Source organism: Eumetopias jubatus, unplaced genomic scaffold (assembly GCF_037043125.1).
Source record: "Eumetopias jubatus isolate StellerSeaLion01/CBP00866 unplaced genomic scaffold, mEumJub1_p1.0 scaffold_5, whole genome shotgun sequence".
NCBI lineage: Eukaryota > Metazoa > Chordata > Mammalia > Carnivora > Otariidae > Eumetopias > Eumetopias jubatus.
In genome coordinates, this window is record NW_028274811.1 from 14,532,937 (window position 1) to 14,551,681 (window position 18,745).

The window sequence follows — 18,745 nt, forward strand, 5'->3', positions numbered from 1 at the left end:
GAAGGACAGAGGGAGAGGGAGAATCTCAAACAGACTCCAAGCTGAGCACAGAGCACAACCCATGGCTCAGTCTCAGAAGTCTGAGATCAGGACCTGAGCTGAAATCAAGAGTTGAACTCTCAATTGACTGAGCCACCAGGCACCCCATAAGGAGAAAGAATTTATTGTTAATTGCACACTTTTAAGTTACAGGCACTACGCTGAATGCCTTCATTCAATCTCAAAACCCTGTCAAAGACAGGTAGTATTACTGTTCTAATTTACAGGTCGTGAAAGCAAGACTTAGAGAGGTCAAGTAGCTTTCTCGAAAAAAGAGAGTTGGGGCTTGAACCCAGTTCTAATTCCAAAATGCACACCATTTGTGGATCCCATATAAGCATTGAATGATCAATGAAAAGTTTTACCACATAATTCGACCTAGCTTTCCCAGTCCCAGAAGGCCTCGCACTAGCATTAAAACACTTGGTGATAAACAAATAAACCTAAGAGTCTGAAAGAGACGACCAAAAAGCAAAAGGTGAAAACCAAAACATTTTTTTAAATTCTCCAATACAAAATGTCTACAAGTAATGAAGGATATATGGTTAAAGACACAAGAAGCAAGAAAAGGCCAAGCCACAGGAAGCTCCTAGGACCACAGAGAAAACAGACAGAAGTCAAAAGAACAAACAATTCTAACTTAGAAGACAGGCAATGGGTATTAAGGAGGGCACGTACTGAATGGAGCACTGGGTGTTATACACAAATAATGAATCATGGAACACTGCATCAAAAACTAATGATGATTATATGGTGATTAACATAACACAGTAAAATTTTAAAAATGTAAAAAAAAGACAGTATTTGAGCTGGACCCTGAAACAGAGTAGCATCTCAGACAGCAGGCATAAGGAAAGAGCATTTAATACAAAGGGAATAACAGAACAAAAGCATAAAGCAGAACATAAAAAGCACCTGTTTTGGGGGACTAGATCCAGGAAGCTGGAGAAGAGGGTATGGGAAGGGCATAGTGGAGGAAGAGACGCACAAAGCTTTGGAAACCACATTGGAGCCTGGACTCCATTCTTTACCTGAAATACAAGCATGGAAAGTCTCCAGGAAAGGAATATCATCAGCACACCCAGATGTTAGAAATCTAATGACCTCTGACGAAAAGGAGTTGGAAAACAGTCTGGAAATTCCTCAGAAAGGCAAACAGAGAACTACCATATGACCCAGAAATTCCACTCCTAGGAATACACCCCCCAAAAATTAAAAACAGGAACTAGAACAGACACAGGCGTACCAATGTTCATAGCAGCACTATTCACAGGTGTCCATCAACAAGTGAATGGATAATAGATAAGCAAAGAAAATGAATAATGGATAAACAAAAGTGATATATACATACAATTCAGCCCTAAAAAGGAAAGAAATTCTGATATGCTACAACATGGATGGAACGTGAAAACATTATTCTAAGTGAAATGTTAGAAACAGAAGGATAAATACTGTATGTTTTATGAAGGATCTGGAATAAGCAAAGTCATAGAAATAGAAAGTGGAGGAGAAGTTACCAGGGGCTGGGCAGCGGGGGATGGGGGATGGCAAGTGATTATTTTACTGGGTACAGAGTTAATGCCAAAGATGATGAAAAAGTCTGGTGTATAGATAGTAGTGATGGTTATACATTATGAATGTATTTCATGATGCTGCGTTACACAGTTAATAACTATTAAAATTTTAAATATTATGTTATGTATATATTAGCACAATTTAAAGAAAAATGAAAGAAAGAAAGGAAGGAGGGAAGGAGGGTAGGGAGCAAGGAAGGAAGGAAGGAGGGACGCACATGGAGCAGCCTGCCAAGTAACATGTCTACATAGACAAACAGGTCAGATATTTCTCCCACAGGTTAATCCCTCTCAACCTTTGCAAAGTCCTGAGACTCACTCTTTATCTTTCCATTTTTTTTTCCTGAGTAACTCTGGAAGACTTCTTCATTTCACCGCTGCCTTTTTCCCCAGATTTCCCATGAGGCTTCCAGTAGAGAAAACCAAAAGACAAGCAAAAAACAAAAAACTCAGCAGGAGAAAACAAAATAAATTCCTATCAGTAATGTCTTCAAATTTGCCTTTCTGGGCGCCTGGGTGGCTCAGTTGGCTAAGCGACTGCCTTCGGCTCAGGTCATGATCCTGGAGTCCCGGGATCGAGTCCCGCATCGGGCTCCCTGCTCAGCGGAGAGTCTGCTTCTCCCTCTGACCCTCCCCCCTATCATGTGCTCTCTCTCTCATTCTCTCTCTCAAATAAATAAATAAAATCTTTAAAAAAAATTACCTTTCTGACTGAAAAATGAGGACTTACCAACAGAAATAAGAAGTTGACCTTAGCCAGGTAAAGGATTCAAGAAATAAAAGCTCAACCTTAAAAAAGACAGGAATTAAAAAGCCCTCATCCCAAAATAACTAACAATAGCCAAGGAAAAGGAAAAAGAAAAGAATCTATGGATTCGAAACCCACAAAGAAACATCTCACTGGAAGTATTTATTACATGTAGCAGGAAAACAAGAGTAGTCATACTGTTAACTTCAATACCATCCTCTATTATGTGGTGCAGTAACAGAGGTTTGAAAGCTAAAGCAGTCTGCCTCTTACTAGTCCCCTCACCCTGAGAGTCTATAAAAAGGAATAACTATTTAAATCACAAAGTTGTCTCTCATGTATTAAATAAAAATGCACACGTAAGAACACTTTGTAACCTGTGAGCCCTTTTTAAATAATACCAAATTTTAGACTAGACTATTTCTGAATATTTTCTCTCTATATATAAGCACGAACAGAAAAATGAATTATTAATTTTGGGCAAATGTACTTTAAAAATTAATGTGCTTTGATGTTCTTTGAAGAAAACTTCTATCCATCAGAGGTTAATGACATAATTCTTATTTTTCTTGGGGAAAATAAATCAAACCTTTGGAAAGCTCTAATGTGCTTTTTAAAATTGGTCACTCCTCTTTGGAGAGACTTAATTAAGATTAAGAAAAAAAATTCCCTCTTGACATATATCATCTTTGCTCAACTTTGAACATAAGATTAGCCTGCACAGTAATTTGTAAATCAGTTAGTTTTCCACATATATTACAAATGAATGACTTCAAAGAATAAACATATTTTCTATACTAACAGGAAAGAACAAATTAACTTAATACTTTTCTCTTGGGAATATGATACTTTTGATAAGAACAAGGAATTAAATTTTCAAATTATCTAAGTTTTTACTCTAAAACTCATCATCAAGAATCTAGTTGATTTTAAATTTACCGAAGTAGTTTGTTTTCTAAACCTAAGGGTTGATACCAATTCAACACTCTTAATATATTCTAAACTAACTGCCTTGGGAATCACCATTTTTCACTTGTACCTACCATACTTGTAGGCTGACTTACCCTGCTGCTTAAGCAGACTAGCCATAATGGTGTACATGAGACCTAGAATCAAAAAGCAAATGCCTACAAGGGGCAGGAAGTTAATAAGAATGAATCAAGCAGGAATAGCTAGGAGCTATGGTACCCTAAACAGATCACACCCAACCCAACATCATCACCAATGCTCAGCTCAACCAACTACTGCTCCAGAAGGTGGTCCCTGAGCTGCTACATCTTCCTATTCTCACAAAAGCCAGAAATCTGCATTTTTATATAAAACATCTTGACTTTTAACTGTTAGAACTAATTAAAAAATGTAAAATATTAATTCAAAACAAAACATCTGTTGGCTGCCAGTGTGTGGCTCTTGCATTCTTCTTAAACACTTGCAGTTTCCCTTCCTTCCCTCTGTCATGATTTTATCCCCACCATTTGTTTCTCCAGAAAACACAAACCTAAAGAAAAAGGAAAAGTTAAGATGTGGAACAAAGGAGCTAGATGTTGTTAAAAGGTATAAACCTGGAACACTTCAAATTTTCTAAGAGACTAGATCTTAAATCTTCTCACCAGAAAAAAAGATAGGATAGTTATGCGACCAAAGCTAATACTACCAGTGCTAATCATACAGCACTTTATAAACGTATCAAATCCACACACTGTATACCTTAAACTTACATAATGTTATATGTAAATTACATCTTTTTTTTTCTTTTTTTTTTAAGAAAAGGAGCTAGAGAATACTAAAGCTCGGGCATCTTGTTACTAAGCTTGAAGTAAACATACTTCGATTTTAAAAATATGAAAATCAGGGCACCTGGCCAACTCAGTCGGTACAGCATGAGACTCCTGATCTGAGGGGTGTGAGTTCAAGCCCCATGTCGCGTGTGGAGCCTACTTTAAAAATAGATAGATGATAGATAGATAGATAGATAGATAGACAGACAGACAGACAGACAGATATACGATAGATAGATGATAGATAGAATGAAAATCAGAGCTACTCTTGCCGCCTTGGTGGTTCGACATGAACTAGTAACTACATCTACTCTGCCAACAAAATCCTAAGGCATCTTCTGCACACATGGAGCCAGGTGGGCTGGAGCTGCAGACCCAACTCCACTACTTGCTTGCTACCTCTACCTCCTCATCATTTATTTTTTGGTTTTAACGAAGCATAACTCACAGTGTTATACTGGTTTCAGGTGTACAACATAATGATCCAACAATGCTGTACACTACTCCATGCTCACTGTGATAAGTGTAGTCACCACCTGTCACTGTGCAACATTATTATATCATCAACTATATTTTCTATGCTGTACTTCTCAACCCTATGACTTATTTATTTTACAACTGGAAGTTTGTACCTCTTAGTCCCCCTTCACCTATTTCACCCATTCCCCCCTCACCTCCCATCTGGCAACCCCAGTTTGTTCTCTGTATTTAAGAGTCTGGGGCTTTCTGTTTGTCTCTTCATCCACTTGTTCTGTTTCTTAGATTCCACATCTAAGTGACATCATATGGTATTTGTCTTTCTGTCTGATTTATTTCACTTGCCATTATAGCCTCTAGGGCCATGCATGTAGTTGCAAATGGCAAAATCTCACACTTTTTTTGGTCAAGTAATATTCTATTTTACATATATATAAAAACATATTACAATATTCCGCTATATACGTATATATATATATATATATATAAACATATACACACACCACACATCCTCTATCCATTTATCTATAGATAGATCCTTAGATTATTTCCAAAACTTGGCAATTGTAAATAATGCTGCAATAGACACAAGGGTGCATATATATTTTCAAATTAGTGTTTTCATTTCCTTTGGGTAAAAATCAAGTAGTGGAATTAGTGGATCACATGGTGTTTCTATTATTAATTTTTTGAGGAACGTCCATACTGTTTTCCACAGTGCCTACACCAATTTACATTCCTACCAGCAGTGCACGAGGGTTCCTTGTCTCCACATCCTCACCAATACTTGCTATTTCTTGACTTTTTGATCCTAGCCCTTCTGAAGGGTGTAAAGTAATGTCTCATTGTGGTTTTTGACTTGTATTTCCCTGATGATGAGTGATGACGAGTGATCATCTTTTCATGTGTGCGTTGACCATTTGTATGTCTTCTGTGAAAAAATATCTATTTAGGTCCTCTGCCCATTTTAATCTAATTATTTGTTTTTTGGATGTTGCATCTCCTCATCATTTAATACCTAACAATACAGGGGCACCTGGCCAGCTCAGTCAGAGCTGTGACTCTTGATCTCAGGGTCATGAGTTCAAGTCCCACATGGGGTGCAGAGATTAGGCAAATAAATAAAAAACTTTAAAAAATGTTTTTAAATAAAAAATAAAAGCTAACAATGTAACTCTAGAATTGTTGTTATGAGAAATAAATAAAATCTTGCATATAAAATACCTAGGCCTGGTAGGTAACCTGCACATGGTCAGCACGTAATTAAATGAGTGCTAAATATACTAGTGTGGTATATTATAAACCTTACAGTTTTGTACTTTGGGGAGAAGAAAGCATTGGAGAGAGAAAAAAATTCTGTCTCATGGCTTATCTGTGTCAGTCTGTGTGCATGCCCTTTGCTGCTGTTTCCCTCCCTCAATTAAAAAACACCCTATGCTTTAACATTATTCCATTATCCTAAGGACCAATGATTTGCCACTGGTTTCTAACTCTCAGGTTTCTATCCTCAGGCTCATGGCAGTATCTGTAGAAGATATAAGAGTATAATTAAGACGCCTAGCATCTTTACTAGAATGAGGTTCCAACTATTCCCAGTCAAGACTTTTACCACCAAATCACAAGTCTGCAACTTTTAATAAAATTGAATATAAATTATTACAGCTACAAGTCACCTAATGAAGTCACACTTGTGACAACGATCCAAATAAAAAAATATTCCAGTGCTTGGTTTGTTGGATGCAAGTACATTACGCTGAATTCCTCTTAACCTCCTTAAAATAGCTTACATGGCCCTTCCCAACGCAACCACTACTAATCTCTCCAGCTCTCTCTCCTCTCCCTCCTTTCCACCAAGCTCTCCAAATATACTCTTCTCTATACACTGTACCTCTGTAAATCCTGTTCCCTTCACAGGAACACACTCCTAATAAAATAAGTATCTAGCAATAATAAATTAGTTTGGGATCTTTTAAAAGAATATCCTGTTCATGTTTAAGAAATCTTGTATTTACAACTAGTAAGATTCTGCTCTGAAGTTAAATTGAGTTTGTACTGCCTGAATAAAACCAATTTTTGGAACTCCCTAGGCGATGACAATTATAATAATATGTTTAGAGAAATGAATACTGTTTTAAGTAAATGGCCAAATAATTATAACTTGTTGATCACTCAAATCTAAGAAAGCATTTTAGTTTTAAAAGCTATTATAAGCGTAAGTGTAGATAAGTTCACCCACGAAACTAGTAAAACCCCCAAAGCTTAATGAAATAAAATATAAAGACCCATCAATTAGCTTATATTTTACTAATAACACCTAAATACTCTCCATATTTCTAGAACTGTAATCTAACCAATTAAAATAAATAAAATGCATACTATGCCAAGGGGGAGAAGAGCTTTTAAAAGGTACAAAATTTCACTAGAAAATGCAAAGTGAAGAAATGTCAGAATGAATCATAATCCTAAAATACCAACTAAATGTAACTGAAAACAAGCTAAAATCCAAGTCATTTTTATTTTTTTAAAAGCAGATTAGGTTAGGGTATAAGGAGGGATGAAAGGCAGAGCAAAGAGAATTTTTAGGACAGTGAAAATCCTCCATACTATACTATAATAGTGGAGATACATATTATTATAAAGTAATCCAAAAGCAAAACAATTCCAAGAGTAAATCCTAACGTAAAACTATGGACACTAGGTTATGATGATGTTCATCCAATTTAGCAAATGCGCTACTCTGGCAGGGGATGCTGATAATGGGGGAAGCAGGTGGGGGCAGAGGATATGTAGGAGGTCTCTTCTCCTTTCACCCAATTTTGCCGTGAATCTAAGACCTCTCTAAAAAATAAAGTCTATTAAGGGGCACCTGGGTGGCTCAGTCGCTAAGCGTCTGCCTTTAGCTCAGGTCATGATCCCAGGGTCCTGGGATCGAGCCCCGCATCGGGCTCCCTGCTCAGCGGGAGCCTGCTTCTCCCTTTCCCACTCCTCCCTGCTTGGTTCCTGCTCTCACTGTCTCTATCTTTGTCATGGATATAAATAAAATCTTTAAAAATAAATAAATAAATAAATAAAAATTAAAAATAAAGTCTATTAAGTGGAGGGGGGAGCAGATCAGAAAAACTACAAATTGTTGCTAAATGTAGGAGACTCGTTTGCTTTTTTAAAAAAGTATATAGAGCATTTATAATTAGCAGGTCTGAATAAACTAAAAGCTACATGACAAAGCTAGCATGATAATTTAGCCTCGGATTTATATTTGAAATACTTTTCTATCAGTATCTTGTTGAGACCCCTTTGCAGCATTAAGTGTTATCTCCTAACACCTTTAGGGAGCTTGTTTAAATAAAATGTATTCACACACCCCTTCTGTTCATATATGCAGTCCCTTCTAGACACAAATTATTTATCCTCCTCAAAAGTCTATATTGATTGTCTACTCTCAATAGTACATTTAGGAGATATAAAAAGATCCTAACACTCAAGATACCTTCCTCTGAGATCTTAGCAGCCAATCCTGGGAAAAGATCAAAATGTCCAAGGAAGGCTACTCCAAGTAGTCAAGTGGTAAACACACTAAACCAGTCTGTCCTTCTGTTTTCCTTCACAGAACGCTTTTCTCCAGACTGGATCCTTCTCATCTTTCAAATCTCAGGATAAATGCTACCCCCTCAGAAATCTTCCCTGACACCATCCTGCGATTTTCTGTCACAGTGTCCCATTCCTTTGCTTCACTGCTGGTTTGTTGTTTGTTTTCCATTCTGTAATTACATATTTGGTTGCTGGTTTATAATATGCAGCCAATAACAGACTGAACATGCCTATGCAGGGGCAAATTCCACTTTATTATAAAGAGTTTGCAAGGCATTCGATAAACACCGGTCAAATGAAAGCATAGGTCTGGGGCTGAGGACAAAGGGCTGGGCTAGAAGTACTGGGGTAGAGGTGATAATTTTACCCATGATAATTTACCCATTGCCACCTGTGGAAAAGGTGGGGGTTGTAAAGGGAAGAGAATCTAGAATCAAGAGCTGAGGAAGCCCAACATTCAGAGTTTGAGTCGAACCGGCAGAGGAGACTAAGACAAACAAGTCAGATAAACCACAGGGAAGCCAGAGACACACAGTGTTTCAAGAAGTCAGTATATTCCCTCCCCCTGCTTGTGTTCTCTCACTCTCTCCGTCAAATAAATAAAATCTTTTAAAGGGGGGGGAGGGGCGCCTGGGTGGCTCAGGTGGTTGAGCATCTGCCTTCAGCTCAGGTCATGATCCCAGGGTCCTGGGATGGAGGCCCACCGTGGGCTCCCTGCTCGGCCGGGAGCCTGCTTCTCCCTCTGCCTCTCCACACTGCTTGTGCTCTCGCTCGCTCACTCTCTCCTCTCTCTCTCTCTCAAATAAATAAATAAAATCTTTAAAAAATAATAAAAATAAATTTTTAAAAAAGGAGTCAGTATTCAAATGCAAAATACTGCCAAGAGGTCTAGTAAAAAGTGAACAGAAAAGGATCCGCTGGTTTTCATCTCAGGGAGGTTACTGGTGACTCTCGTGACAGCCCCTGTCAGAGGAGTGTAGGATGTGATGACAAACTGCCGAGCTCTTCCCAGGTGAGGAAGCAGACGCGCTATCTAAGGGTTAAAACTGTGGAAGGCAACAGAAAATTAGGTGATAGATGGAGACCTTCAGGAACCGAGCAAAATGGTCCCGAACACCCACAAGGTCAAGAGAATCGTGTATCTAAACAGCGTGAGATGCAAACAGGCAGGGAAAGCAATCCTCACCATCCTGAAGTACACCAGCACAATGAGGTAATCCCGAAAGGTACTGCAACAACTGGGCATATTGTGAGCGTTCAGTGTTAGCTGTTGTTGCCTGTTTAATAAACTGTCTCTTCATCAGACTGTAAGCGCCCCAAGGAGGGCAGAGACAATGTGTTTCATCCATGCCTGCATTCCCATGACCTAGCACCATACATATGCTTGGCACGGTACAGATGCTCAATAAATACTTCCGAATCAATTCAGAATGCAAAAGGCCATCTTAACTATTGATTATCTCTGTTCTCTAATTATTTTTACTTTTTTTTTTTTTTACTGTGAGATGACTATGTCACTTGAGCATAATAGTGCTCATTACTGTAAGTATTACCACATTACCCCTTACCTCCCGTTAGACTCTTTAAAGTTTCTCAACAGCGAACTCATGTCCGCTCATCCCACGACACGCTCGGGATCTTGCAGGAAGTCGGGCTAAATACTCATGAACTTGGATAAACGGCTTCTTACTAAAGGGCTGTGACAGCAATTTCACAGTGATCCCCAAGGTCACCAGCGGACCCAAACGCTGCGACGCCAGAGGCAGCGCTCCCCCTGGGCGGAGCCGGAGCAGCCGCCTTCCCGGCAGGGGGCGCTGCAGCCCCCTCCGAAGGCCGCCGCCGGCCTCAGTCCCCGCCCCCCGTTCCGCGGTCACCTGCAGCGGCTGCACTCGGGCCTCCGTTCGGCGGGCTCCACCGGCAGCTCCCACAGCGCGTCCGCACAGGCGCCGTCCGCCTCCGCGCCCAGGGAAGCCTCCGCCGGCGCTGTGTCGCCCTCCTGCCGCTCCTCGTCGTTAGGAGTCTGAGACCTCGAGGGCCCAGACGACCGCGCGACGGGGTCCCCGGGTGTTCGCGCCTCTTTCTGCGGCTCCATGGCAGGCGCTCAGGTCCCGCTGTCACATTGAGTCCTCGCTGCCGCCGGGGGGCGCCACACGCTGGAGAAACCGCCTCGCGCCGCACGGCGTCACGCACGCATGCCACGTACGGGGGGCGGGTCCCCGAAGCCCAGGCTCGAGGTCCCGCCCCGTAGCGAAATCGGCACGAGCCTATTGGTCGGTGCTCAGTGGGCTGTTAGACCTAGAACCAAGAAGGAAAGTGTGGCTTGTCCTGGGGAGCGGGTGGGAATAGGTAAACCTCTCTGGGACAGGAAAAAAAGGAAAACTCCCAGCAGACACCTCAGGGAGCAAACCCGAATGTGCCTTCCTTAATGTCTCCCCGTTAAAAGTGAAAATTAAATGGAATTCTGCATTTTCCACCTTAGGATGGCACCCTGAGATTTAAACTGGTTGCGTGCATACCGCAGGTGCAGCGCCGGTGTGCTTGATGGTTAAAGGCCAGCAAAGGAGAGGTTTGTACGTACTGACAGCTGGATTCGCGGCTGGTCAGTATTTCATATAGATTCTTCCCTAGAAAGGCAGGGAGTTGTGTCCTGTGTCTTCTACATCTTGGTATTCTTCCTCGGCATCAAGCGTAATTTTACACTAGACACCAAATGTTTCTTAAATAAGGTTTTTAGGTTTTCTGAGGCCCCTAAGATCAGGAAGCAATCAGAGGACTGAGATTTTGTGGATGAGGGGGGAAAAAAAGCCATCGAAAGATAACTAGTTAAAAAAAAAAGGAAGAAAAAAGATAACTACTTAAAAAAAAAAAAAAAAAAGAAAAGAAAGAAAGATAACTACTTTGCCCAAGTATTTACAGCTCCTGGATAACAGCAATGTAGCCTGCAGTGTTTTGAAAAGCCAAAATGAAGTCCACCTTAGAATGAAAGCAGAAATAGTACCTGCCCAAAATGGGCGCTGATGCTTTTCATTTATTAATACTCTATGTTACTTCTACCAGTGTTCAGCATTTAAACAAAAAATTAAACTTAGTTTTCATCAGTTATCTTAAGTTTTGCAATCATAATTATTTGATTCCAGAGCCATGAAGGATTAAACAGAAAACAAAGCAGATTCAACACTAAATAAGAGCAGTATTGTATTTCTTAAAGTGCTTATTTCAATATTAGGTTTTCAGTCATCTTAAAACCAAGCTGATGAATAGAATACAGGGCTATTGTTTATAATTATTTTGCATTCTTTTCTGCTGGAAACAGCACCAGTCATTTCTTTTGGAGTACTCTAAGAAAGAGATAGAAAAAAGCTGAAAGACCCACCTGGTGATGGATGGAGGATGGGAGAAAAAACTGACACATAGGTCAGCTGAAGTTGGGAAATAATGAAAACCCAGAGACTGTAGAAAGAGAGGTGAATCAGAAAATAAAGAAATATTGGCTGCAGATTTAGGATGGAGAACTAATTCTTTAACTGCCAAAACTAAATTCTCATGTGACAACCGTTAGACACTTTTCTCTAGTTTCAAGACATGAAATGTTCTCTTATGTCATTTAAAGTTCCTTCCAACTGTGAGGTATGTGAGGGCAAATCAGTCCTGACAGCCTACTTATATTTGGCTCTCCCTTTAACCCCCCCAATCAGATTATTGGCTGTACAATTCCAAGTATCCAAAATGCAATCATTTATCTCTTCTACTACTACTGCCTTGGTTCAAGCCCCCATCCTCTCTTGCATAGGATATTGCCATAGACACATAAGTGGTCTCTTGCTCTATCCTTGCTTCTCTAATAAATCCTTTCTCCCAGAGGTTGACCATAATCAAAGAAAACTCCCATGTAGCAGGGATGCAGCCAGAGTTGGGCGAAGAGAGTCATCCGTCCTCTGGAAAGCAAGAAATTCACCCAATATCCAGGTTTGTTAACTCTGACCTTGAGAAGCCCAAAGAGATGTATCACCTACCCAGCAGCTGCTACTTTATGTGAGGTCACCATCCTGGGGTAGACTCAGGTCAGAATAGACGTCAAGGATCCAACATCTGAGAAATGTCAAGATATCAAGAAGGGGAGCAGAAGCTCCTTTAAGGTACACTACTGATTTATGAGTGCAAGAATGTTGCAAGATAATCTATTATTATGTTAATTTATATATTGTTTATCTCCCAACTCCTAGAAGGTAACCTTGTTTGCCTCAGGAGAGTGTGTGTGGTAAAAACTCACTAGAGACATCACAATATCAGGCTGGGGGGGTGAGGGGTGGGGGGGTTGTTAGGGCTGGTAAGTGCCCTAGGGTAAAAGCAAAAACTGCTACAGGAAAAATTTCTCCTAAGTGGGAGGGGGACAGAGGGCAACCAAAGTCCTACCCCAACTCCCACACGGCTCCCAGGAGATGAGGCAACATCCAGATAGGAGGAATGAGGGAATGACTTCATGCATGCCTAGAGGGAAGGAACAGTTTCCAGCCTCATCAAGATCCTGCTGTAACTGCCAGAATACTTGGGGCCAAGAAGACAGGAACAGTGGCGTCTCAGTGGTAGCAAATGAGAAAAGTTTCAGGGGACTTCCTGAGGTTTCAACACACGGTAAGATCCTTGAGACCTTAAATGTCACTGATAAGGGAAAGAACCTCAGTAATGTCTAGGTCTGGGATTGAATACCCTGCCAGGGCAGCAGAATGAAGATCCAACTTTGGATAAACTTGGATTTAAATGAAATAAAGATAGGGTGCCTGGGTGGCCCAGCCAGGTGAGCGTCCAACTCTTAATTTTGGTTCAGGGTCATCATCTCAGGGTCTTGGGGTTGAGCCCTGCTACAGGCTCTGGGCTGAACATGGAGCCTGCTTAGGATTCTCTCTCCCTCCCTCTCTGTGCCCCTCTGCTTCTCCCCACTCCTGCACACTTATTCTCTAAATAAATAAGTAAATGAATGAATGAGATAAAGCTGCATTTCCTGCTGTATTCGCTTTCTATTGATGCTGTAACAGATTACCATAAATTTTGTGCCTTATAACAATACACATTTATTATCTTACACATCTGTATGTTAGAAATCTGATAGAGATATCATAGGGCTAAAATCTATATGGTGGAAGGCTGCATATCCTTTGGAGGCTCTAAAGGAGAATCCCTTTCCTTGCTCATCATTCAGGTTATTGGCAGGCTTCCGTTCCTTGTGGTTGTCATTTTCTTCCTGGCTATCAGCTGAGGGCTCCTCCCAGGTTCTTAAGGTCACCCACATTCTTTTGACTTGTAGGAGAGGCAAAAGGTTACCTTTACTAAATGTCTTCGGTTTAGAGAATGAAATCAGTCAACCTAAGACAGACCAACAGGAGAAAAGCATACAAATTTATTTAAAAGAAGATTTTCATGACCAGACAGCCTTCATAAGGGATGAGTACCCAAAGAAGTTGTGAAACCAACTTGCTTCTACATTAGGTTGAACAAAGAGAGGCAACTGTGGAAAAGTGACTCAACTAGGTGGGCAAGCTGAAGCAAGATCAGAATTATTTTAACAAGAATAGTTTGTATAGACTTCCCTTGATCTTAATTTCCTGTCCTTGATGATTAGAATGTATTTACCTCCTGGAATAGAGAGGTCATCTTTCATATAGGAATGAATATCTCCTTTTAAGAAAAAGAAGAAAGATCAGTGTATTTCTTGTATTTGCCGTCTTTCAGGTGCCTTTCACTCAAAATAGTCAAAATGACAAAGTGCCATGTGTTTGGGGCGGCATGTTCTGAACTTCTGAGCCAGTAATGGCAGGTTGAGTCCCTGCTACAATTCGAATCTCCCCAGCCCCTTCTTCCATAGTGTTAAAAAGAAAACCACAGGCCCAAAATGGTGTCACTTAGGCCAAGTCACCAAACTGGGGCTTCATGCCTAACAGTATTAGGTGACTGTTAGGGCCTTCCCCAGAAATATATTCTTACCTGGTCAGTCAGGAATTTTCTGATCAGAACCAATGAAGTCATCTGTCACATGGACCCTCTCTATCCCCCAATCCACATAAAAGGACCCATTTGTCCCCAGATGAAGATGACCTCACCTAAAATCATCCTTTTTTCTGTTTATGACTTCCTTGCTTCCTTGTCCTGGCTTTTAAAAACCTTTCCTTCTCTTCAGCTCTTTGGAGTTCCCATCTACTCACAGGATAGGGGTGCTGCATGATTCATGAATCGATTAATAAAGCCAATTATATCTTCAAATTGACTTGTTTAACAGATTGGGTGGCAGCATTGGGATCTGAAACGAACTTCTAACAGCATTCAGGGAAATGAGAAACAGGCATGGGGCCTGTGACCCTATCTGAGTTCACTGTCTTTCTCGCCATTTCTAAGGGCCCTTGGTGAGTCCCTCTTGGTTGGAGTTTCACTCTGCATTCAAGCTCCTGATCAGCTTTCCATTCCACTTAATGGGTCAGTCTAGACTGATGGGAGGTTCCAACAGAACACCAGTCCCTCCGCCCTGGTTCATTCTGCAGTGCCACATTGGAGTCCCTTCCCGCATTCTAGTCTGCTGTCCCTATTTACTGGAGTTTGCTGGCTTTGTCCTTTCCCCAGTTCCAGTCTGCAGTCTCCCCCAGTGGAGTCTGCTGGTGTTGTCCATGCTGGGAATTGCTTGTGGTGTCCTCAGGGGCTTCCACTGCACAGTCCGAGTAACCCAAACCCCAGTCTTCGTTTCTGTCCTCCGATTCCACATTGGGAACTGCTGGTGGGCAGGTACAGTATTCCACTGGTTTTGAAATCAGCCCACAGTCTCCATTCTTTGAGGTCTGCTGGTTCATCCTTCCCCCAGTCCCTAGTTCCTTGGTTATGTCACCAGCTGGACCCCAAGTCCTCTCCTTTACTGCCCACCTGCTTGCACTCAAGGACCTTTGTCCCACATTCTTCCTTAAGCTCTTCTTTCCAGCTTATCCCTTAACTCAGGCAAATGGAAAGCAAAACCACCCTGCCAGCAATAGCAACTGCCCCAACAAGATCTCCAGCCAGCCCAGGCCACTCAGACCAGTTTGAGCCAAACCCCTGACTCCCGCCTGCACGGGTGTCCACCTGTGATCTCTAGATTGACCTACCTTTATCTCCTTATAAATCCCCACCCAAGGAGGAGGACATCTGCATAACATACAATGAGTGTATAGGCGTGTTTCCTTAAGGCACATGTGTGACCTTATGCCCACCTCTGCACAGGATGACCAGGCTTCCCCATCTAAATATTCATCCTAACCCCAGATAAAAGGAATCCACCCACCCTTGCTCAGGGAGTCATAGCTTTGGAAATTATTCCCTGTGATCTCCTTATCTGCCGCAAAAAAAAATTTCCTTTCTGTGACAGTTCAACTTGGAGCAGTTTCTGACTCCCCGAGGAGTGAACTCATGTTGGTTGGGTAACTGTTAACTCCTGGTGTCCACAGCTCCATTTCCTAGGTACTTGTCAGTATCTGTTAATGTGCCCATGAGGTAAAGGCTTAGCTGAAAGAAAAATAATAAATGATAATAGAATGGGATCCTTAAAATCCAAAGAATTAAGCACTCCTCTTTCCAGCACACCTGCTTATTTTACATCTAAGAACCATGGTCCCAGAAACCATAAAAATCTACAAGCTTGTCTTATATCCTAAAGAATTTGGTTTGGTAACCATAAAGTTGGGTGGCCCCAAAAAAGGTTGGGCAAAAATGTGAGTTGCACCCTATTTGCAGCTAGATTTGGCTAGAAAGACATGTGGGTTAACTCCACTTGCACCTAGGGTCCTACCAAACTGCTTTCAGCCTTCCAGGGAATTACAGCCTAGAAATATGATGGCCTCTGGGGGGAATGTTCCAATTAGATATCATCATTTAAGAAGTGCACCTGAGGGGCACCTGGGTGGCTGAGTCCTTAAGCGTCTGCCTTCGGCTCAGGTCATGATCCCAGGGTTCTGGGATCGAGCCACGCATCGGCTCCCTGTGCTTCTCCCTCTCCCACTCCCCCCGCTTGTTCCTTCTCTTGCTGTGTCTTTCTCTGTCAAATAAATAAATAAAATCTTAAAAAAATAAAAAGAAGAAGAAGTGCACCTGAAAGCAAGGATTCCCAAATTAAACAGAATGTGATACCTCTTTCCATTGCCAAGTGGAAGCCTCCAAAAGATTTCAAAGTACCAAAATAGTTTCATTGAAGACTCATTGCAAAAGGCTAATGAAAAAGTGAAGATGTAGAGGTACCTACAACAAGACTGTAAGACTGGGTAACTCCTACTATGCCCCTCTTTCTTCAAGTACTCATCCTACTAATTCTCTGTCTGAATTGTTTTTCCATTCTGAAAGGACTACACAACCATAATCAAAAGTCTACCAAGTTAATGGCCTTGCAGATACCCCCATATCTACCTTCACAGGAGGGCCCCCATACAGGCCCTTCCCAGAGTTTATGAAACTGAGGGACACTCTGGTAAATGTCCATGTTATTCCCTTAAACAACCAAAGGGAAACTCTGGTAGATACCAGAGCCTACACAGGGGATCCTGGAAAAAAATGGCAGAACGCAGCAAAGGGTGAAAATTCTTACCAGAATCAGTTCCTCTGAATCTCTGTCTATAGTATCCAGTCTAAAGAGGAAAAGAAAATTTCAAGTTGTCTCTCTTCCCCTCCAAATTCAGACCCATTGGTTATTGATCTTTTCTCTCCCAGGGATAGCAGTTGTCTTATTTTACATGAAAGGGCTTGGCTTTTTGCCTGCCTAGGACATGCAGGTTATTGGTTCAATCTTCTGGCCATCTTTGGAAGTGACTCTGAATCTTGGGAAGTTAGTATCCTTTGCATCCTCTTTGGGGACCGCTCTTTCACCCAAGAGGAGTTACTCAGTACTGCCAGAAATATTTAAAATTACAAAGTTGTACCCAGAGGAAAGGAAGCAAATTGAAGATGATGTACTTGGAGAGGTGGATCAATCTATGTTATGTAAATTACAACCCAATTTTTTGAAGAATTGAGAGTAACTGTCCTTCTCTTACAAATCTTTTGCAAGGCAAAAATCAGCTCTAGAGTCAATTCAAAATTAAACTATTCCTTTTTCCAGTTGCAAAACATCTGTTATCTCAAAAGGCTTTTAAATTATCAGCCTTAGGAAAGCAAAGTCCTTCTTGGAGGAAGTTGCCTTCTTTCTCTGTCCCTTGAAGTTATAAATCTTGTCATATCTTTGAAATAGAAACATAGCACCCAACTGCCTAAGACAGAAGTGGGGAAAAGGGAAAAAAGGCCTTTTTTAAATAAAAACTACCAAAAGGGCTCTTGCGCCCAAACTCTAGCACAACCTCGTCAAGATTAATTGCAGGGACAAAAACAAATCTTAAAAATCTTCTCCACACATATTAAATAGAAAAAGTCTTAGACATCTAGACAAGTAAACTTAACTTATTCCATCTGCCAGAGAAAGTCATTTGGGACCAACTTCTTTTATAATTAGTGAGTTTTGTACATATTTTATGTCATGGCTTTAAATTTAAAGCCAAAGCCGTAAGGTCTCTGTTTGCGTCTGTATGTTCATATGTGTCTATATATGTGTGGTAATGTCACCGAACCAACGTGAGTTCACTCGTTGGTGAGTCAGAAACTGCTCCAGGTTGAATTGTCTCACAGAGAAAATTTATTTGCAACAAATAAGGAGATCATGGGGAATAGCTTTCAAAGCCATGACTCCCTGAGCAAGGGTGGATGGATTCCTTTTGTTTGGTGTTAGGATGAATATTTAGATGGGGAAGCCTGGTCATCCTGTGCAGAGGTGGCCATAAGGTCACGCATGCGCCTTAAGGAAACATGCCTATACACCCGTTGTATGTTATGCAGATGAGGCGTGTCCTCCTTGGGCGGAGGTCTAGTACTAAATGAGGTAAAGGTAGTCATCCTCATTCTAGAGGTCACTCTCTGGTCCATCTGTGCAAGTAGAAGTCGGAAGTTGAGATCACACTGGTCTGGGTGGCCTGGGCCAGCGGGCGGTCTTGTCAGGGCAGGTGCTGTTGCTGGAAGGGTGGTTTTGTTTTCCTTTTACCCCGAGTTAAGGGATAAGCTGGAAAGAAGAGCCTAAGAATGTGGGACAGAGGTCAGTGAGTACAATCAGGTGGGCAGTAAAGGTCAGGTCTTCAGGTCTAGCTGATGACAGTAAATGTGTAAAATTTTTTACCTCTGGATGGTATTGCTAAAATTAACTTGTAAAAGAATTACGTTTAATTGGTTAATTGGTTTAAACAAGTAGTTATATAAATTAGTATTCATCAGAATTATCAGAAGTATAATAGAAATTAACCCAAATGTGTTTCAAGTTCAAGTGATCTGGAAAAATATTCGATATGAAAGCTCATTTAAGGTTGATGGTTTAATGAAAAGAGACGCGTCTTTAAAGTTATCAGCATTAAATGTAAAGCTTTTATTCCTCCTGAGTTTGCTAGCTAAATAAGCTCATTTAAAGTCCTAAAAGATCCTTTAACCACAAAAATAATAACTTGGGATAATGGCTGATTTTG

General features: G+C 41.1%; 1 protein-coding gene across 1 annotated transcript in view; it reads right to left on the minus strand.

Annotated features, from left to right (window-relative positions):
• Nucleotides 1-10,321, minus strand: part of DTWD2 (DTW motif tRNA-uridine aminocarboxypropyltransferase 2) — a 105,834-nt gene extending 95,513 nt beyond the window's left edge. Inside the window, exon 1 of the mRNA XM_028103684.2 lies at nucleotides 10,079-10,321. Within this exon, the coding sequence (XP_027959485.1) occupies nucleotides 10,079-10,296 (218 nt within the window). The 5' untranslated portion in view covers nucleotides 10,297-10,321. The remainder of the gene's footprint in view (nucleotides 1-10,078) is intronic.
• Nucleotides 10,322-18,745: the final 8,424 nt, after the last annotated feature.